This window comes from Diabrotica undecimpunctata, chromosome 2, assembly GCF_040954645.1.
Source record: "Diabrotica undecimpunctata isolate CICGRU chromosome 2, icDiaUnde3, whole genome shotgun sequence".
NCBI lineage: Eukaryota > Metazoa > Arthropoda > Insecta > Coleoptera > Chrysomelidae > Diabrotica > Diabrotica undecimpunctata.
Genome location: NC_092804.1, coordinates 89,927,533 through 89,948,798, shown reverse-complemented (window position 1 = coordinate 89,948,798; position 21,266 = coordinate 89,927,533). Strand labels below are relative to the sequence as shown.

General features: G+C 34.1%; 1 protein-coding gene across 3 annotated transcripts in view; it reads left to right on the top strand.

Moving 5' to 3' along the window:
• LOC140434725 (uncharacterized) overlaps positions 1–9,333 on the top strand; it is a 53,404-nt gene extending 44,071 nt beyond the window's left edge. For all 3 annotated transcript variants that reach the window (XM_072523203.1, XM_072523202.1, XM_072523201.1), the window contains one exon: positions 8,780–9,333. In XM_072523203.1, coding sequence (XP_072379304.1) covers positions 8,780–9,201 — 422 coding nt within the window. In that variant the 3' untranslated portion in view covers positions 9,202–9,333. The remainder of the gene's footprint in view (positions 1–8,779) is intronic.
• Positions 9,334–21,266: the final 11,933 nt, after the last annotated feature.

Here is a 21,266-nt window from a genome sequence, read left to right as displayed (position 1 = left end):
TATAATTAAAAATAAAATCTATAATTGTTTCTTTCTAATGATAATTAATTTAATTATATGAGAGCACTTATCTTTCCAAACTAATTCTTTTAAATAGAGAGCCACCGCGGTGGGCGCCAAATTGTGATGATATATTATTTGTGAATGATGAGCAATGAGTGTTTTTTAATAATATATATATATATATATATATATATATATATATATATATATATATATATATATATATATATATATATATATATATGTTTGTTTTGAGGTTTCCGCGGGAGCTATATGTGCTGTCACTATTTTTCCGGGATTGACTCCGCGTTGTAAAATGCTGGTTTTCTTGAAAACCATTGTTTTGGCGACGTTTCGGCAAGGTCTCACTTGCCATTCTCAAGCCTGGTGGATCTACTTCTCGTCGTTACTAATCGAGTAACGACGAGAAGTAGATCCACCAGGCTTGAGAATGGCAAGTGAGACCTTGCCGAAACGTCGCCAAAACAATGGTTTTCAAGAAAACCAGCATTTTACAACGCGGAGTCAATCCCGGAAAAATAGTGACAGCATATATATATATATATATATATATATATATATATATATATATATATATATATATATATATATATATATATATATATATATATATCTAACATAACAAATGCAAAATTTAAAATAAACTATCTTTAAATTGAAATTCTTATGAAACTAATTAATTATATAGACAATGTAAAATTTAAACAAACTATCTTTAAAATTGAAATAATTATGGCACTATCTAAATTATATTAACAAAATTTTGTACCTTTCTGTCACTGAACGCCTAAATGAAACTGTTCTCCAAAATAAAGATTTTAATCACCACTCAATGTCTTCGTTCTCAGCTTCGGTTATCCTTGTTTTTGTGAAATTACTTTTTCCAATTATCAGCTTCCACCAATTTAAAATATTTTTCTTCTTAACAGCATTTATATTTATTCTTCTTTTCAATATACCAATATCCAATCACCAAATATATTATATAATTTTAATTTTCAATTAATACTTCCTTCCATTATCCAATTACCATTTTTACATAACATAATTTTTAATCTTCAATAATATTATCTTTATACTGTTTCTTAATCTTCATTGAACTTATTATATTGAACATCTGGACCTTCTGACTGACGATCTTGAACTTATTGAACAACTGACTTCGCTAACTAAATGTGTCTGTCTTCTAACTAACTTTCTTACTAACTGACTGGCCATTTTGAATCCAAATCACCGAGTATTTATACCTTTTCAATCTTCCAGAACCATCTGGCAAGAAATGCTATTAGAATTGTTCCATTTCCTCCATATGAATGTTCTCGAAACAGTATATGTTCGATTATGTCCATAGACATAACCATATTCGAGAACGTTCTACCATAAACAAAGGTTAAATTCGGTATTCTAGAGAATTCTTTACTTTTCTAGCGAGAATTTTATCGACATTTAGGCTTTTCAGATCAGAATATAAACTTAAATCATTAACTATATATAAATTAAACATTTTAAACTAACATATTATTATAACCCCACTTTATATTTATTCAACCTAGATATTTTTGCCCAGAGAATCGTGTAGGGGAATATTTTACATAAATTTCAATTTACAACCTGTTTAGTCGAAGCTATCGATGAATAGTTTGAGATAAATATTATGGTTTTATGGGATTAAGGCCTTAATTATTGGTTGTGATCGTGTAAATGTTTGAAATTTTGATTTCCATTCCGGAAATCGTTCTCAAAAAACGTTTTTTTGTACAAAATGTGTATACACATGTTTACATAATTTGTACAATAAATAAAGTTATTGTAAAATAATAGTGGAAATCAAAACGTTAAATATTAGTTAATTAAAAATGTAATTTTCATCTCAATAACGACCAATAATTGTGGCTTAATCACATAAAAAAAGAATATTTGACTTTGACCATGCCATAAGAAAGTAGTTCACGGAACCTCGCTAAATAGTTTAAAAAAATCTTATACAGAAATTTAAATTCTAAATAGTATGAGGAGTAGCCGACGAAAAATTCGTAAAGACGTACAGTTGATTTTGCTTTGTTTTTTTAAACAATCTTAAAAGGCAAAAAAAAATTTTTTGCTTATAAAACGTTTTGTATACATTCTAAAGAAAAATATTTCAAATAAAAGTTGTAGACCATAAAAAGCTTTTTATGTAGAGAAATACCAAATTTAAATACATAAATAATTGAGATAATTCCAAAAAACCGTAAACTCTAAGATATTATGTTTGTAGTAATTTATAAATGTTAATAACTTTGTTTTTTGCCTAACGACAGGTAATATAGCTACTTGAAATTATGGCAATTGATGAGTTATGATGTGCTAAATATCAAGCAGATCAAAAAATATTTTACAATTTATTCAATTTGTTTATCACAGAAAGCGATTATTTAAACAACTGTACTTGTCCAAACAGTATGACTCTACCAGTATTTTGTAACTTGCAGTCGATTCTTTGCGCTTTCAGTTTTAGAGTATATTAAAGAAACTTTAACATATTATTAAATTTATTATTAAAAACCAGTTTCAATAGGGGACTTTTTAGTTTTTAGACCACTTCACGTTATTTTAGTTTCTTTGACAAGTAAGGATTGTCTATTCGGTTATTTCTTAATATGGGCTATGAGCAATTGTCTAGTCAAGTCAACACTATTATAGAAGTTACCCATACTTTTCCAGTAGTCATTCAGACGGTTCATCTTAGTTGTCCCCATATGGAACATACGCCCGAGAAAAGTCTTAAATTCTGTTTGTGTTGTCTCTTTCCAAAACGCAATCCTCGATTTTTCTGAACGACTTTGTGCAAATATTTGGTCAGAGTCAATCAGAGTCACTTCCACCATTCATTTAATTTACATCGTCCTCGCCAGATGCTTCTAACAATGATTGTAATTCAGCAGTGGTCAATCTGCGTTTATTGTTCTGAAGCTATTTTCTTGTGGCATTTTAAAGTAATTACTATTTAAATGGGAATAAGCCACAATTAAAGGTTAAAGTACGTTTATTGACGTTTCAAAATTTCCGATTTCTGAAAGTGGATTTCCGAAGTGGAAATTGAAACGTCAATAAACGTACTTTAACCTTTAATTGTGGCTTATTCCCATTTAAATACTACTTAATCTACGTTTATGTTCACATCTACCTTTTTTAGATGTCGAAGGCATATTATTTACATCCATTTCTTTATAAATAATATAACTCACTTTTACGGAGGTAATCAACAATAAAAACGTTCTACTGGAAACTATCAACTTACGACTTCCAATACTATAAGGCCACTTGAGCCACAATACGTTTTTACTCAATAATAGTTCCTGTATAAGTAAAATTGTTTTTTAATGTGCTTCATTGAAGCACACTAGATATATTTCAGTTTTGCCATCACATTCTTCAGAGTATGTTTTAGCTTTTTTAACTTTTCTATCGGCCTTTCTACTAGTCATGCTTCTTCTTAAAACTTTGTAACATCTTGTACACTTTCTTCTCTTTGTATTATCTACATCGCTTTGCCTGAGATGGTATTTTTGGGTGTAACTGGTCGTGAGGGTTACAACATTTCTTTATTTGCAAATGCCTTCGCGAAATCCAGTCTGAACTCAAGGATAGGTTGTCGCTTTTTTTTACCTTTTCTATTATTTAGCAACTAAGCATTGACTACTGCGGTATTAAATGCGGTATTAAATATTGATTCCACTGTCACTTTCCGGTACCACTTCAGAATTTTGCGTATTGGGCTTTGGTAAGAAGCCACTTGATCACTGAAATCAACACTCTTTTTCATTAAGTTATAATCGAGAATAGTTTGTGGTTTTAGTACTTGTGTATAATTTTTCTTTTCATTTAATTAAACCAAGATACAACTATGATGTTTATATGTTGTAAGGATTAAAACTGGTCTTTTGTCGACCCATTTTATCACTTGTAAAATCAATAATAGGGTTAAGTTTCATCGTGAGTAACTGGTTGCAACTTTTTTAATCGAGATTTTGGTTTTACATGTTTTTATAGTAAAACATCTGCACATGAATAATTCGTTTCTTGAACAATGATTTCAATTCATCGACCAATATTCTAAAATAAGGTGTTTTTACGTCGTCCGGAATATTATAAACTGGTTCTCTTTCACAAAGCATTGGTAATATGGTTTACATCCTATATTTAGAAAAATCTTTTACTGCAACTCTTCTTCGACTAAACTAAATTAAACTAAATTAATAAACAAAACAAATTAATCTATTTTTTTTATAGAAATGCAAATTCCTGTCGGATTTTTAATAGTGCGGCATGAATCACTGGTGTCTCGTATATTCGGACCTAATATCGCATTTCAAACATAATTCTCAATTAGCAGTGCGGTACAAGATACATTTAGGTCGTATAATCTTAAAGCCGTAATAAGACCGTAATAAGCCGTATGTTATAAATAAATATATCCCTATAAGAATTATCTTGAAAGATGAAAAAAATACAATAAAAAGGTGCAATATTAAGCGTTATTTAAAAAATGGTAAGTCATTCACGGACGTACAGTTAAAAACAAAAGTTTTCAGTGTTTTCAGTCATACCGTTACATTATGTCACATTTTAACGTCGAATATTTTATGGTCCCCTTTGGGTTATAAAACGAATGATCGACTTTTTCTCGCACAGATCCCGCCTATGTAACTTTACAACGCGAGTCGTTTGCTGGGTATTAAAGAACCGTCTATTGCCATCATATAATTTTACGCTAATATTTCACGTTCTACGACGCATTGCACGTTTGACACACTGTCTTGTTTAGTTTTCTGTCATTCTATTTGTTAAATCCTATCTCATTCTCGTCACAGCGTCAAGGAGCAGTAAATGTTTGCAGTGAACGGAAGGCATATGTCTAACAGTGAACGTTGGAAATTTTTCGAGTTTATCATATCGTCTTCTTTGAGTGCCTCTCCTATCGGAGATTGGATATTATTAGGGCGATTCTAATTTTATTTACTGCTGTTTTGAATAATACGCAGGGCCTGCGTAGCGCAAGCGGTAGGATGCTTGACTCGCAAGCCGGTGGTCCGGGGTTCGAATCCCACCGCCGGCAAGAACATCTAGACATTTTAAAAATGTCTATAGGCCCCAGGTCGACTCAGCCTGAATAAAAATGAGTACCTTGGGTAAAACCAGGGGTAATAATAGACGGTTGAAGCGTAGCACTGGCCATGTTACCTTCCTTGTATACCGTAGGCCCTAGATATAGCAGACTACCCTGCTATACTCCCAAAGCCGCGACAGCGGTATAAAACGGGAGACTATTATTATTGAATAATTCGTTAGTGGTATAGCCAAACCACTCTCTTAAATTTCTCATCCAGGACATTCTTCTATGACCTGGATTTCTGCGTCCTTGGATTTTTCCTTGCATTATATTTTGTAGGAATGTGTACTTTTGTCCTCTCATCAGGTGGCCAAAGTATTCAAGTTTTCTCTTTTTTATATTCAGTATAACTTCTGGATCGTTATTTATTCTGCGTATTACCTCTTCATTTGTAATTTTATCCACCCAACTTATTTTTAGTATACGGCGGTAGCACCACATCTCAAAGCTTTTAAGATTTTTAACATTCTTCTGTTTAAGAGTCCATGCCTCAACACCGTTAAGCAAAGTACTGAATACATACTAAGTAGTTAACTAAAAGTGGACGTATGCAAAGAGATGTACGACGTAATCGTATGGTATTCGCTAAATCCTGTCACGTAATATGCCACACACCTCTGTGCGTTAATTCGTTTTATTGCTGCCTGTTTAAGGTGTTATTAGATGCCGTCATGTTTAATTTCTCTCCACCATCGTATTATATCCGTTAAATCCTATCATTTTAGGCTCCATATGTCATGATTAGACCTATAGGACCGGAGATACGCAACTAAGGCTCTTTTGACATAACATATATAGGAACAAAGATATATACCTAAGGTCCTTTTGACGTGTTGATGTATTTGATTTCTACGTCGTAGTATTCTATTGGTTAAATGGTATCATTTGAGGTACTATACGTCACGATTGGACTAATAGGATTGAAGATACACAACTAAGGCCCTTTTGCCAGGCTACTCTATTTAATTTTTATATCTCATTGTATTCTATTAGTTAAATTCTATCATTTGAGGTACGAAACGTCACGATTGGACTAATAGGACCGCAGATACATAACTAAGGCCCTTTTGACAAGCTGATGTATTTATTTTTCTATCTTATTGTATTCGATTGGTTAAATCCTCTCATTTGAGGACTGTTCGTCACGATTGGGCCACTAAAAACGAAGATACGTAACTAAGGCCCTTTTGACGTGATGCTGTATTTGATTTCTATGTCATTGTATTCTATTGGTTAAGTGCTATCATTTGAGGTATCGTACGTCACGATTGGACTAATAGGACCGAAGATACATAACTAAGGCCATTTTGACATGCTACTCCATTTAATTTTTATACCTCATTGTATTTTATTTGTTAAATCCTTTCATTTGAGGTACTGCACGTCATCATTGGACTAATAGAACTAAAGATACACAACTAAGGCCCTTTTGACATTGTTCTGCATTTGATTTCTCTATCCCATTGTATTCTTTATGTTAAATCCTATCATTAGAGGTACTACACGTCACGATTGGACTAATAAGACCGAAGATACGTGACTACGGCCCATTTGACATGTTGCTGTATTTCATTTTTTTATTTCATCGTTTTCAATTGGTTAAATCCTGTCATTTGAGATACTGTACGTCACGATTGGACTTATAGAAACGAAGATATATAATTAAGGCCTTTTTGACATGCTGCTATATTTGATTTTTTTGTCTTATTATATTTTATTGGTTAAATCCTATCATTTGAGGCGCTGTACGTCGCGACTGGACCAATTGGAGCGAAGATACAATAGGTAGTTGCAATATATCATAACCAATTACTTTTATCCAATCATGATGCCAGAATGATTTGTGAATGAAAAAAATATATATATTCTTAAATTTACTATTTCGTTGTGGGTAATATTATATCCAACAACGATGCCAAATTTCTGATGCGAAAATGATTGATAATGAAAGTGGGATATACATTTTCATGTATATAATGGCAGCGAGTAAACGGTAAAACCCTGAACTAAATATATATATAATATTTTCACTGTACCATCATTTTAGACTCAAACATTTTCTGGAATAAACTTAGATAACTCAGTAAGGGATAAAAAGAGAAAGCGGATATTTTAATATACCAGCACGGTATCAAAACTCTAATCAATGAGATGGTTAAAATTCTTGTAACAAGTACAGGAAAAAAGTTATTAAGGTCTTGTAAAGTAGCGTCGATATACAGATGCTACTTTGCAAGACGATGCTAAATTGATGGTAAAAGCATAATGTATCGATGCGAAAATGATAGTAGGATGTATATATATATATATATATATATATATATATATATATATATATACATATACATATATATATATACATATACATATATATATATATATATATATATATATATATATATATATATATATATATATATATATATATATATATATATATATATATATATATATATATATATATTGTTATGATTCATTTTATCAATCAAAGATTGATTTGGTTATAGAACGCTGAAGGACTAAAAAACATTAAAAAAGGTAAAAGAAATAATAAATTAGACTTACAATCAATTTAATTTAACTATCTAGACAACCGGTTTCGCTTTCTACAATATGCAAAGCATCTTCAGGTCTCGATACAAAGTTAAATAAATGCTGAAATAATAAACCCATATTAGGGTGTTGTCTAATAAAGATAAACAAAGATAGATGATATAAATTATATAAATTACAGTAATTATGCCAATATTACATGTCTGTGGTTTTTCAAAATGAATAAAATGTTTAAGCAGACAAGGTAAGACCCACAAATTGGTAAAAGAGTCTATTAAACTGTAATGAATTAATAAATGAACAAATAAATAAAACATTACTTACATGCCGGTACTCTATTAATTGATGGTTGAAAGAACATGGTTCAAACTATCTTGTATTGTTGATTGGAGAACTCAAGTCTGCTATTGTAATTGTTTGACAGTAAACGGGGAAGTTCTTGAGGAGACAGATTTTATCCAATGAAGTAGAGATAGGTGTAATGTAATTGTTTGTTTGATGAAAGTTATGTTCTATACCATTAAGTTATTTATATTTATTCTAGAGATATATTTATGAAATGTGTGTTATTTATTGAGATTTTTATTTTTGAAGGTGACAGTGGGGAGACAATGAATGAGAATAGATGTACAAATTGTGTGGGTGTGCAATTCTATCAACTTGTAATTATCAAATTTGTTTGATAAAGTTCTGTTGCATCTATCTTTGTTTATCTTTATTAGACAACACCCTAATATGGGTTTATTATTTCAGCATTTATTTAACTTTGTATCGAGACCTGAAGATGCTTTGCATATTGTAGAAAGCGAAACCGGTCGTCTGGATAGTTAAATTAAATTGATTGTGAGTAAGTCTAATTTATTATTTCTTTTACCTTTTGAAATGGACTCACACAAGCAACACATTCATGATTTTAAAAAACATTAGTAAATACTTTAAAGCTTCAAGACAGGGGAATGAGGACAAATTTTGTCAGTATCAGACATCCTCAAAGTAATCCGTCAGAGCTTTTTATACAGGAGACTAAGAAATTCCTTCGCATTGTTACAGATGGACAACATCGACGATGGGATAGGAAAGTGGCAGAAATAGAAAATTACTTGAACACCATTCCAAATACGTTAAGCAAAGAAACTCCGGAATATATCATGAAGGGTGTGATGCCAATACGGTCATGGGAAGATCCTAAGCAAAGGGAATATCAACGAGTTTTGGAAACTGTCCAGAGGAGGCTGCAGCGCAGTAATGAGAAATATCTCCAAAGACAAAGTCACAATAGAAGACGAAGACCAGTGACTTTTCAGAAGGGAGAAAAGGTGCTTGTAAGGGCGTTACGACTAATGCCTGTTTTCGAGGGTCCATATATCATCCACAATGAAAATGGAATAAACAGTTATGTTCTGAGGCATGTGGAATCAGAAAAGATACGAGAAATTTACAATATCCACGATGTGTACAAATACCACGAATAAAGACAAATTTATAAAATTTTAAGGTAGGATAAAAGAATTAGGTTAGGATAAAATGATAACAAGAGAATTTTTTTTTTGTTGTTTGAGAGAAAATATTTTTTTATTACCCTTAAAAAAAAATTTGTATCTCAAATCAAGGCGGGGATTTTGTTATGATTCATTTTATCAATTAAATATGGAATAAAAATTTGATTTTGTTATAGAACGCGGGCACATAAATTTCCAACGCCCTGTACATCGATTTCTAAATATTTGTTATAAGTAGTTTTAAGCAGTGGGTTTATCCATAATGAGTTTTACCCTGAAGGACTGAAAAACATTAGTAAATACTTTAAAGTGAATAGACAATTGTTTCCCGATATTTGTAGATATAATATTTTAAAAGTCTTTGTTTTTTTGTTTCGCTGGAAAGGTCAAAAGCCGCCAGGTACCTAGTTATTATATTTAGAAAGTAAGTTACAAAAAACCGTTATCATTTTCAAAGAGTTTGTTTACAAGCGATGCTTGGGTTTTTCTGATATCAATTAAGAGGCGGGACATAGAAATTTTCTGATTGGTTAGCGAGTTTGGAATGGAGAAAAAGAGAGTGAATGTTTTAAAAGTTTGAAAAAAAAAGATTATTAGGTATTGGTGATCGGAAAGAAGCAGTCGAAGTTTTGTGTAGTCAATTTAGAAACAAGTGCCAGTAATTAAATAATTAGAAGTGATTGGCTGAAAGGTGGAACGAGAGATAGATCCAAGCTGAAAAGTCGAATACCTCCTGGATTATATAAAGTCCAAGTGAAAGATTGTTAATATATGAAAGAGAAGAGAGAATTTTGGAGTTTGTTGAACGAGTACTGGTAAAAGAGGCCTGCTCGTGTTTTTGGAGAAAGAGTTTGCTGGTATGCTGACAGGTGGACACTTAGAACGGAGAAGGCTTTGATTTGTAGCCTAACATAATCAACAAGGGGGAGCTGTTCTAGTCGAAAGAAGACATCGGCGTGTGTGAGTTAAAAGGTCAGTCAATAATTTTTATGGTATAATTTTTTTTGTATGTTTCAAATAAAAGATTCTATACTATCAGCAGAACAAAAATTATCGCTATTTAAGATACCATCAAGTTTATAAAAGTTTTTTTTTACTTCAAAGGATAATTATAAATATTGCGTAATAAATTTAAAAGGTTTCTTTTTATAACATTCAAATTTGTTTGTACAAAAACATATGAACAAAAATTGCAATATTTAAAAATTTTCATATTATTTCTTTTGACAATAAAAGATATTTGTATTTGTATATTTATGTTATTTCTATTTATTTCCTTTCTTTATTTTATCCCGAGAAGGAACAATTAGGAGATATTTGAAGCCAAGAGAAAATATAAGTATAACCTAAGCTGATTTATTATTTTTATAAAATGTCACCCTGAGATTGTTTTTTTATATGATCCAGTAGCGCACCTAGAATTTACCTCTGGGGGGGGGGTTTTGGTTGGTCACCAAATTTTTTTTTATGATGTTACCTCCATTTTGAGTCCTTAAAATGTGTAAGTAACAGTGTCGGAATAGGGTCCTGGGGGGGGGGGTTTAACCCCCAAAACCCTCCCCTCGGTGCGCCACTGTGATTTGCGACAGTTAGATAATTCATTAAGGAATTAATAAAAGTAATTAAATAAATTAAAAGTTTAATTTAAAAGTAAGAAAGAGCAGATCATAATAAAATGGCGAACCAACGTGTGGCATGAAAGTATCTCTAGTTGTAAATTTGAAAGGATAGGAAACGGAAAAACAGGTGATTGAAAATTTATTTGCCCGTCGGAAAAAGTTGATATATTTGAAAGTTTATGAAATATTTTTTTTTATTTATTTTTCTCTAGGTACAATTTTCACATATATACATTATATTTGATTGATTTGAATTTTGACAATTGTTTATATTTTGGTGAACGGAAAATTTTTCCTTTTTGCATCAAATAGAGGAAATTAAAAGTTTCGTATTTGGCGGAGATAATATTTCAAGAGAAAAACAAATGTCTACGACGAGAAGCAAACGTTTGGAAGGTAAAACACAAAACGCAAACTTAGAAACAACAACCATGGAGACCGAAAAAGAGGGATTCAGGTATGAAAAAATTGTTACAAATGATGATGCAGAAAATGGATGAAAATCAGCGTGACATGAAACAGACAATGGATGAAAATAACAGAAAAATGGATGAAACAAAACAAATAATCAAAGAAAATCAAAAAGAGACAAAACAAGCCTTAGAAGAAAACAACAGAAATATAGAGAGTATTAAGAAGGAAATGGTACAGAAAATCGAGGAGATAGTAGAAAAAAGTGAGAAACAAAAAATAGAGATTAAAGAAATCAAAATTCAAATGAAGAAATTAGAAAATTTAGAAAATAAATTGGAAACAAAATTTGAAAATGCTCTTCAAGAAGACAAGAAAGAGATAGAAGAAAGATGCCGAAATAATGAAAAACTGATTGATGATATCAGAAAACAACGAGAGACGGGAGACAGGAGAGAAATACTCATCCAAAGTTCCGGTTATATAAAAATACAATTTGGCGGGGACGTAAAAATGTTACACCCAGTTAAATAATTTAAAAAAGAAAATTCAATACATCGGTAATTTTGAAACAGCAAAAGAAACGATAAGAACCATCTTAAAGATAAGGCGAGGTTTAACATCAAAGAAGAAGAATTTGACAATTGACATACATTCGAACAAAAGTTTTTGAGTTATTTCTGGGGGAAAATACAATAGCTAGAAATAAACAAAGAGTTACAAAATGGGAGATACCATGATAAAATGGGTATTTCAGAAAAAACATACGCACTACAATTATACAACAATGCAAAACACCTGCAATACAAGTATTCTTCCGAACAGCTGGTAGAACTGATAGCCAGATATTTTGAAGATACCCTAGAATATCACATAACTTTAACAAAACTACAAAAATATCGACAGTTTATGCCGAATTCCTACAAATACGAGAAGCAAAACTGAGAGAAAGAAAAATAAGAAGATCGGAAGAAAATTATAGACAACGCGAAAATCAAGACTATAGAGATAGAGGACAAAACTTTAGGAGAGATTACACAAAAAGAGAATTTATTCCCAGAAGTGAAAACGAAAATGACAACGGAAGAGGAAATTATGAACAAAGAATCGGCAATGGAACGAGGACAGATATCAAGAAAACCAAAATAGAAATAACACTCACACATATTATCAAGAAAACAGAAATAATAGTAGACGAAATGAACAAGAAAATCGTGGAAATCGGTACGGGTCCAACAGACCAAGAGAAAATAGAAGAGAGATCTACAACACACAAATAGAAGAATATGAGGACGAAAGACAGAGCGACGGAAGAAGGAGCACAGAAGAACAGCAAGCGTCTTTTCACGAAGGCGCTCACTAGATACAAAAAAAAACAGGAATTTTTTGTCACCCGAAGGAATTTATTAAATTGGCAGGAAATAATGATAAAAGAAGTGGAGTAAATTTAAAGTTTGTAGATGGTTTTATCAACGGCAAACCGATTAAAATTATGATAGACACCGGTTCGGAAATAATTACATTGATCAACAAAAAATTAATAGAAGAGGTTAATTTAACAAATTTAATTTACAAAATTCCCAGGGTAAATTTAGTGGGCGCAAATAAACGGACTTCGGCAACTATAAATGAAGGAATACGAATAAGGGTACAACTGGACAAGAAATTTTATGCACTACAATGTGTTATAATGCCAAATATGTTGCATGATATGATCGTAGGAGTAGATGAATTGGCAGAAAAACATGTGGTGATAGATTTCAAAAATAACACGATGAAAATCACATAGGAAAACGAAGAAGAACAGGACATATTGGAAAAGGACAAGGAACATGAGAATCGGAAAAATGATGATTTAGACACAGAACAAACGGTGGAAATGAATTTGGCAGCGAAGAGCAAGGACAAAGAAAGAAGAAAGAGAAGAAAACAAAATTAAAAAAGTATATAGGGGATTCCTCAAAAGAAGAGATGAGCCCAGAAGGAGAAGAAAAAGAAAAAAAAAAGTTTGATAAAAGAAAAGGGAAAAGAAATAATTGAAACGGTGGTGTTTAAAGAAGAAGTATGCGAGATGAAGGATGCAGAATATACAATAAACATGTGTAAAGAATCTAAGAAAAAAGAACGAAAATTGATATGTGGAGAAGAAAAAGAGAAGGAGTAAAACAGAGTAGCCAAAAAGTATGAACATTCATTTGAGGTTAAAGACTTAGGAAATTTTCGATCGAAAACTTACCCCATTCCATATAAGTACCGACAGGAGTCAGAGTGAAATTAATAAAATGTTAGAAGATCAAATCATAGAGAGATGTGACTCGCCGTATATCAACCCAATCGTGATTGTATGAACCAATATGAATCACCTCTCAACATCGAGGCTATTTTTGGAAGAATTACGGGATCACACATTTTTTCTAAAATTGATTTAAAACATAGTTTTTGGTTGATACCGTTAGCAGAAAAATGTAGAAACTACACCGCGTTTTCAATCGATGGTATTGTGTATCGATTTAAAGTAGTACCTTTTAAATGAAATCGTAGGCTTCCACGGCCAGAGTCAGAATTATAGTTTATTCGTCTTCCGGGTTTGGACCGTGTCATTTGTGAGTGACCCAAAAGTGGGTTCATCTCGACGTTTCGCTACAATTGTATGTAGCTTCTTCAGGAGAACAAAAAAGAAAAAGAAAACAAAAGACAGGAAGATGGGTAGTTAGCAACGGTAACTCAGTTACTCAACGCAACCAGAGGCGAATACTAACTAACAAGATGGGCATTTGGTCACAATAACTCAACTGCTTAACGCAGCCAGAGGTGAAAACCAAATGCCAGGACAGGGATTCACGTCCAACAGCTCAGAACACTAACGCGTCGAGAGGCGGGGAGTGAATCCGACGATTACTCCGCTACCGCTCTATTTATAGTCGCGGTGACCTGTCGTGTCGGGACGTATCGGCACACTCCGTGGCGCGAACGTCAAGAAGCGCGCGCTGGCCAATCATGTGCGCTAACTACCCATCTTCCTGTCTTTTGTTTTCTTTTTCTTTTTTGTTCTCCTGAAGAAGCTACATACAATTGTAGCGAAACGTCGAGATGAACCCACTTTTGGGTCACTCACAAATGACACGGTCCAAACCCGGAAGACGAATAAACTATAATTAGTACCTTTTGGTTTACAAAGTGCTTGTACAGCACTGGTAAGAGCTCTACATACAATTTTAAATAGGTATGAAGATTTCATAGTCCACTACATCGACGACTTACTAATTTTTTCACAAGATACACAGAGTCATTTGAAACACATAAAAATAATCCTGGAAGAGTTGGACAAGGGCAGATTAAAATTGAATATTGAAAAATGTCAATTTTTTCAAAAAGAAGTGATCTATTTGGGTTCGACAAAAGGGGAAGTAATAATGAGCAAGATTGACAATTTCATAGCCACCATAGGAACACCAAGAAGAATTCTATTAGACAATGCGACTTATTTCCGGAGTGATCGTTTCAAGGGACAGCTTCAAGACAGGGGAATGGGGACAAATTTTGTCAGTATCAGACATCCTCAAAGTAATCCGTCAGAGCGTTTTATACAGGAGACTAAGAAATTCCTTCGCATTGTTACAGATGGACAACATCGACGATGGGATAGGAAAGTGGCAGAAATAGAAAATTACTTGAACACCATTCCAAATACGTTAAGCAAAGAAACTCCGGAATATATCATGAAGGGTGTGATGCCAATACGGCCATGGGAAGATCCTGAGCAAAGGGAATATCAACGAGTTTTGGAAACTGTCCAGAGGAGGCTGCAGCGCAGTAATGAGAAATATCTCCAAAGACAAAGTCTCAATAGAAGACGAAGACCAGTGACTTTTCAGAAGGGAGAAAAGGTGCTTGTAAGGGCGTTACGACTAATCCCTTTTTTCTAGGGTCCATATATCATCCACAATGAAAATGGAATAAACAGTTATGTTCTGAGGCATGTGGAATCAGAAAAGATACGAGAAATTTACAATATCCACGATGTGTACAAATACCACGAATAAAGACAAATTTATAAAATTTTAAGGTAGGATAAAAGAATTAGGTTAGGATAAAATGATAACAAGAGAATTTTTTTTTTGTTGTTTGAGAGAAAATATTTTTTTATTACCCTTAAAAAAAAATTTGTATCTCAAATCAAGGCGGGGATTTTGTTATGATTCATTTTATCAATTAAAGATGGAATAAAAATTTGATTTTGTTATAGAACGCGGGCACATAAATTTCCAACGCCCTGTACATCGATTTGTAAATATTTGTTATAAGTAGTTTTAAGCAGTGGGTTTATCCATAATGAGTTTTACCCTGAAGGACTGAAAAACATTAGTAAATACTTTAAAGTGAATAGACAATTGTTTTCCGATATTTGTATATATAATATTTTAAAAGCCTTTGTTTTCTGTGTCGCTGGAAAGGCCAAAAGCCGCCAGGTACCTAGTGTTACGATAAATATCATGGCCTATAAAACTGTAAATATATTATAACTAATTCTTTTCTGTTCTAGTTATTTCGGCGCTCAGTTGAAAAACCAGTTTCAGCCGTCGACCGACTTTTACTAGTAAATTCGAAAGACCAGTCCTTCGTTCTCGTCTATTCGATGGGATCCCGTTCTAATGGGGAAGGTCATCGACTCATTGACAGACCCCAATAAATTGTATAATTGTTGTGTAAGTAAATTAGTAATAAAGACTTTAATAAATTTATAAGTGTTATAAATAGAACCTTTAATAAATAAATAAAAACAATAAATTAGACTAATAATAATACTATAAGTGTTGTCAGAAAGTGGAATATAGTGAATAAATTGCGAAAATGACGAAGATTTATGAGCTCACAGTTACGAATTTAAGAAGACATCTCGAGGACAGAGAACTAGCTTCTACCGGAAACAAGGCTGAGTTAGTCCAACGACTAAAGAACGCTTTGCAAGAAGAAGAGTTGGACCCAGAGACTTATATATTTGAAGATGCTGTCCTCTCGTCGATTTCGAAAGTTTCTGGGGACATCGCATCATTAGAGAACAAAGTTTCCAGCGACATCGCTTCTTTAGAAAGCAAAGTTTCTGCTAACATCTCTAAAGTCACTTCTGAGATGTCTGCCCTCGACGATAGAATGTCTTCGTTAAAAGATCAAGTTGCTGCCGATATGTTGGCCTTCGAAGAAAAGATATGGAAAGAGATTGAAAGGAAGATGGAGGAAACAGCGATAGCAGAGAGAGGATACAAGCCAATTACAATAGAGACAAAAGCACGTGGTGTTCGTGTGTATTAAGGTATAAAGAATGCTTATTAAAAGCTTAAAATTTTTATTTTAAAGAAGATCTTTTCGGAATTGAATCATTCCATCATCAGTTTACTAAAAGAGAGAGTAAAAATACCAATATTAAAAAACAAGTAAGTTAAAATTTAAATATATAGAAAGAACACGTTGGTTTTTTACTACTTACATAAAAAGTTGTTAAAAACATTGTATGGCCATAGAAAAACATTGGAAGGACATCAGTATTAAAAAACAATCCTCATGGTATTTACAAAGGTAAATGCAATAGACTGTTAACTTTGTTAATTAATAAAAACTGAAAATGGGGGCATCTTACATGACCCCCTGTAGCTGGTGAGGTTTTATCGAGTTACATTACCTCTGATCTGTTCTGGAGTCTAGAACTAACTGATAGAAAGATGGTATGAAAAATCAGTTAGTACCGGTCAATGTCAAGTGGAATGATGTAGTAGGAGCAAAAGTCATTGTGCTTCAGTTTGTAAATAGGCCGCTTTTAGTAAAGAATTGTGTTTTATGTGTAGTAGGATCAATAGCAATTTTTGGTATTAAAAAAAAAATAAGAGGGGAGAATGTCCAACAATGAGTGACTGTGATGTAAAATAAATTTGGTATACCAGGGTAAGACAAAATTTAAGTTAGGTAGTTGAAAATTTATAAATCATTTCAAAGGCGATAAAAAGAATGTTATTACCTAATTGTTTCATTGTATGAAGTAAGTAGAGGTAAAAGTTGGTTTGAAATTTATGGAAGATGAATCGAGGAAAAAGAAATAGGAGATGAATGTAAAGATGTAAGCTGGGGATACTGAAACTGATAGTGATAAGAGATTGATATATGTAAAGTGAGTATTTATAAGAAAACTTGTGTGATTAGTTAAGATTGTAGTTATTGGAGAGGATGGGAAATTGGATATTGGAAGAAGGGGATGTTAGTGTATTAATGGTGACAAGAATAGAGTTAAGCATGACGGATTAGAAGAGACAAAAGAAAACGAGACGAAATGTAAGTTGGAAACACGGCCGAAATTTGAAGGAAGTGGAGGTTCTGTTCATGTTAAAGTCCCAACTTTCGACGGAAAATCATCATAGAACAACTACATGAAACAGTTCGAATCAGCCGCAAGAGCGAATGGATGGTCTGAAAAAGAAAAGGCTGTAAACCTGCCTATCGCTCTTCGAGGAGATGCCTTAGATGTGCTTCAGACCATAGCCGTAGAGGAGACGGATGATTTCGAACAACTGAAGAAGAGGTTAAATATGCGATATGGCCACGAACATTTGGAGCATGTATATCAGTTTAAAAGCTTAAAAATCGAAGACAGAAGAAAGATGAGGCTCTTCAAGATATTGCCAGATTAGTACGATATGCTTATTTAACAGCTCCCGAAGACATGATGGAAAAATTGGCCGTTCAAACGTTTATTGATGGTCTCGGGATCATGAAATGCAGAGAACACTGCAATTAGCTCATCACAAGACGCTGGTTGATGTCTTATCCGCCGCCCTCGAATTCAAGTCAGCTACGCAGGCCTCTGGCGGGTACAGTAAAGTTAGGACTATAAAAGAGGAAGGAGATGAAGATAAACTTGACCAGCTTGTTAATATGATGAAAAGTATGACATACAAGAAAACGAAGACCATAAGATGCTGGAATTGTGGCAAAATAGGACACGTACGAAGTTCATGTAAGCACCCTAGGTACGACGCAAATCAAGAAACTCACCACACATTCTAGTTTTCCTACCCAGGAAAACTAGAATGGGTCGGCCTTAGGGGGGCAGCTTCGACCCAGAACTTTTCCAAAGACCCTCTCATACTAATAGCTTCTTTGAAATGTCGTGAAGATAGTGTATATGTAGATGGAGACATAAATGGTAAAAAGCATACGTTGTTGGTGGATACCGGAACGACCAGAACCATTATACGCCCGACAGTTATAAACAGCCGAAAGAAACTGTTACCAACGAGGTTGCGACTTCGGACCGCTACAGGTGAAAATGCCTACATTCATGGAGAAATCCAGGTACAATTGGGAATTGGAGCAGAAAAGTTCGTCCATACTGTTATAAATGCTGACATCGAAGAGGATGTTATATTAGGAATGGACGTAATGAATATGCATGGATTCCAATTGGATTTTAAGAACAAGGTAATCAAAGTTGGCAACGAGGAGGTATTTCTTCATCCACATAATGACAACACTGTGCAAGCAGCCATTAAGGAAGATACAGTCATACAGAAACAATCATAGTAGCGCGACTACATGGAATTGTAGACGAAGGGACACCTGTTATGATGGAGCCTTGGAACCACGACGATGAGGTTGGCCATGTAATCATAATTGGAAAGGAATTGGTGACTTCGGCTAAAGAAATTCCTGTGAGACTTATCAATGTCAACGACTACCCAGTGACCATCTAGAAAGAGACAAAAGTAGGAACTTGTGTACCTGTGACATCCATATTCCGTCAGGCGACATCTGATAATTCCAACGACAAATTCGACCAAATGGTTGCAGTTGCAGGACAGTCTCTAAATCAGATGGAGAAAAGGAACTTAAGGGAATTTCTTCGGCAGTATCGTGATATTTTCGTACCGAAAGGACGAAAGACGGGAAGAACTACCGTTGTTAAGCATAAAATTGATACTGGTAATGCTAAGCCAATTCGCCAAACAGCTCGACGATTACCACAGGCGAAAAGAGAGGAAGCCGAAACGATTGTTCAGGAAATGAAGAAAGATGGGGTGATAGAACCTTCTACGAGCCCATGGGTCACTCCGGTGGTCCTGGTTAAGAAGAAAGACGGAACGACGAGGTTCTGTGTGGATTACCGTTTGCTGAACAACGTTACCAAGGAAGATAGTTATCCTCTGCCTCGGATCGATGACACATTGGACACATTGGCTGGAACTAAATTGTTTTCTACTTTGGATTTGAAGTCTGGATACTGGCAGGTAGAAATGGACCCAGTAGATAAAGAGAAGACAGCCTTCACCACAGGATCTGGATTGTGGCAATTCAACGTTATGCCATTTGGACTCTGTAATGCTCCTGCGACATTTGAGAGGCTTATGGAAAATGTGTTGAGAGGGTTATCTTGGAAAACATGCCTGGTTTACCTAGATGACATAATCGTCTTGGGGGAGACATTTGAAGATCATCTGAAGAATTTGGAAAACGTTTTTAATCGACTTAAAGCTGCCCGATTGATGTTAAACTCCAAAAAGTGCCAGCTATTTCAAGGTAAAGTCAATTATCTGGGTCATATAGTCAGTAAAGAAGGAGTGGCCGTGGATAAGGAAAAAATCGATTCCATTAAGGAATGGCCAGTACCAACGGACAATCATCAAGTGAGAAGTTTTTTTGGACTATGTACTTACTACCGGAGGTTTATTAAAAACAAAATCCACAAGGAAAATAATTCCTGCAGCTGGCTGTAATGGCGCGTTAATGGCTTAGCGATATCTGCAAACTTTTTAATAAACGAAAGAGGTTAATCTTTGTATATGGGTATATTTTATAAAAACCCTTAAAAGGGCTACATTAAAAACACGAACGTTTTCGGAACAACAGTTCCATCATCAGGTTAAAATACAGGTTACCATGCCTGAGCCACCAAAATATTTGGGTAAAAACCCTTTAAAATATATTATGTTACCAAAGATTGTACATGATGTTGATAATATTATTTGATGTTTAACATTTTAATTAAATTTTACTTTAGGTAACATACACCCATGCTTTAAGTGGGTTCCAGTGTCCGGAGAGTAAACCTCTTCAAACGGACTTCAGCTGGTAACATTCGTGTTTTTAATGTAGCCCTTTTAAGGGTTTTTATAAAATATACCCATATACAAAGATTAACCTCTTTCGTTTATTAAAAAGTTTGCAGATATCGCTAAGCCATTAACGCGACTTACAGAGGAAGCAAGAGACTACCGCTGGGATACAGACTGTCAAATGCTTTTGAGACCTTAAAAAAGCATTTAATCACTGCACCAATTTTAGGGTATCCACTGCCAGAAGGAGAGTTCATCTTAGATACGGATGCAAGTAATGTGGGAATTGGAGGAGTGCTGTTTCAGATTCAAGGAGGACAGGAACGAGTCCTCGGATATTTTAGTAAAGTTCTTTCAAAACCTGAGCGGAATTATTGCGTCACGAGAAGAGAACTTCTGGCAGTAGTGAAATCAGTAGAGCACTTCTATCAATACCTCTATGGAAGGAAGTTTTTAATCCGAACCGACCATGCCGCCCTTAAGTGGTTGATGCAGTTTAAGAATCCAGAGGGTCAGATAGCCAGATGGATCGAACGACTCCAAGAATACGATTTCAAGATTGAGCACCGGGCTGGAGTTAGCCACAGAAACGCTGATTCTCTTTCCAGAAGGCCATGTCCAGCAGAGTGTTCCCACTGCAACAAAACGGAATCCAAGAAAGCAGCAGTGCTAAGAACAACGATGGTCAACGACGACTGGACGCCTACCAAGATAAAGAAAGAACAAGAGAGAGATCCAGTTGTCCAGAAAATTCGAAAATGGAAAGAGGAAAACCGTTGACCACTTTGGCAAGAAATATTAACCTATGCTCAGTAGTTAAGACGTATTGGGCTCAGTGGGACTCATTTATCCTGGAAGATGCCTTGCTCAAACGAGTATTGGAAAATGATGACGGTTCAGAGAAGAGAAG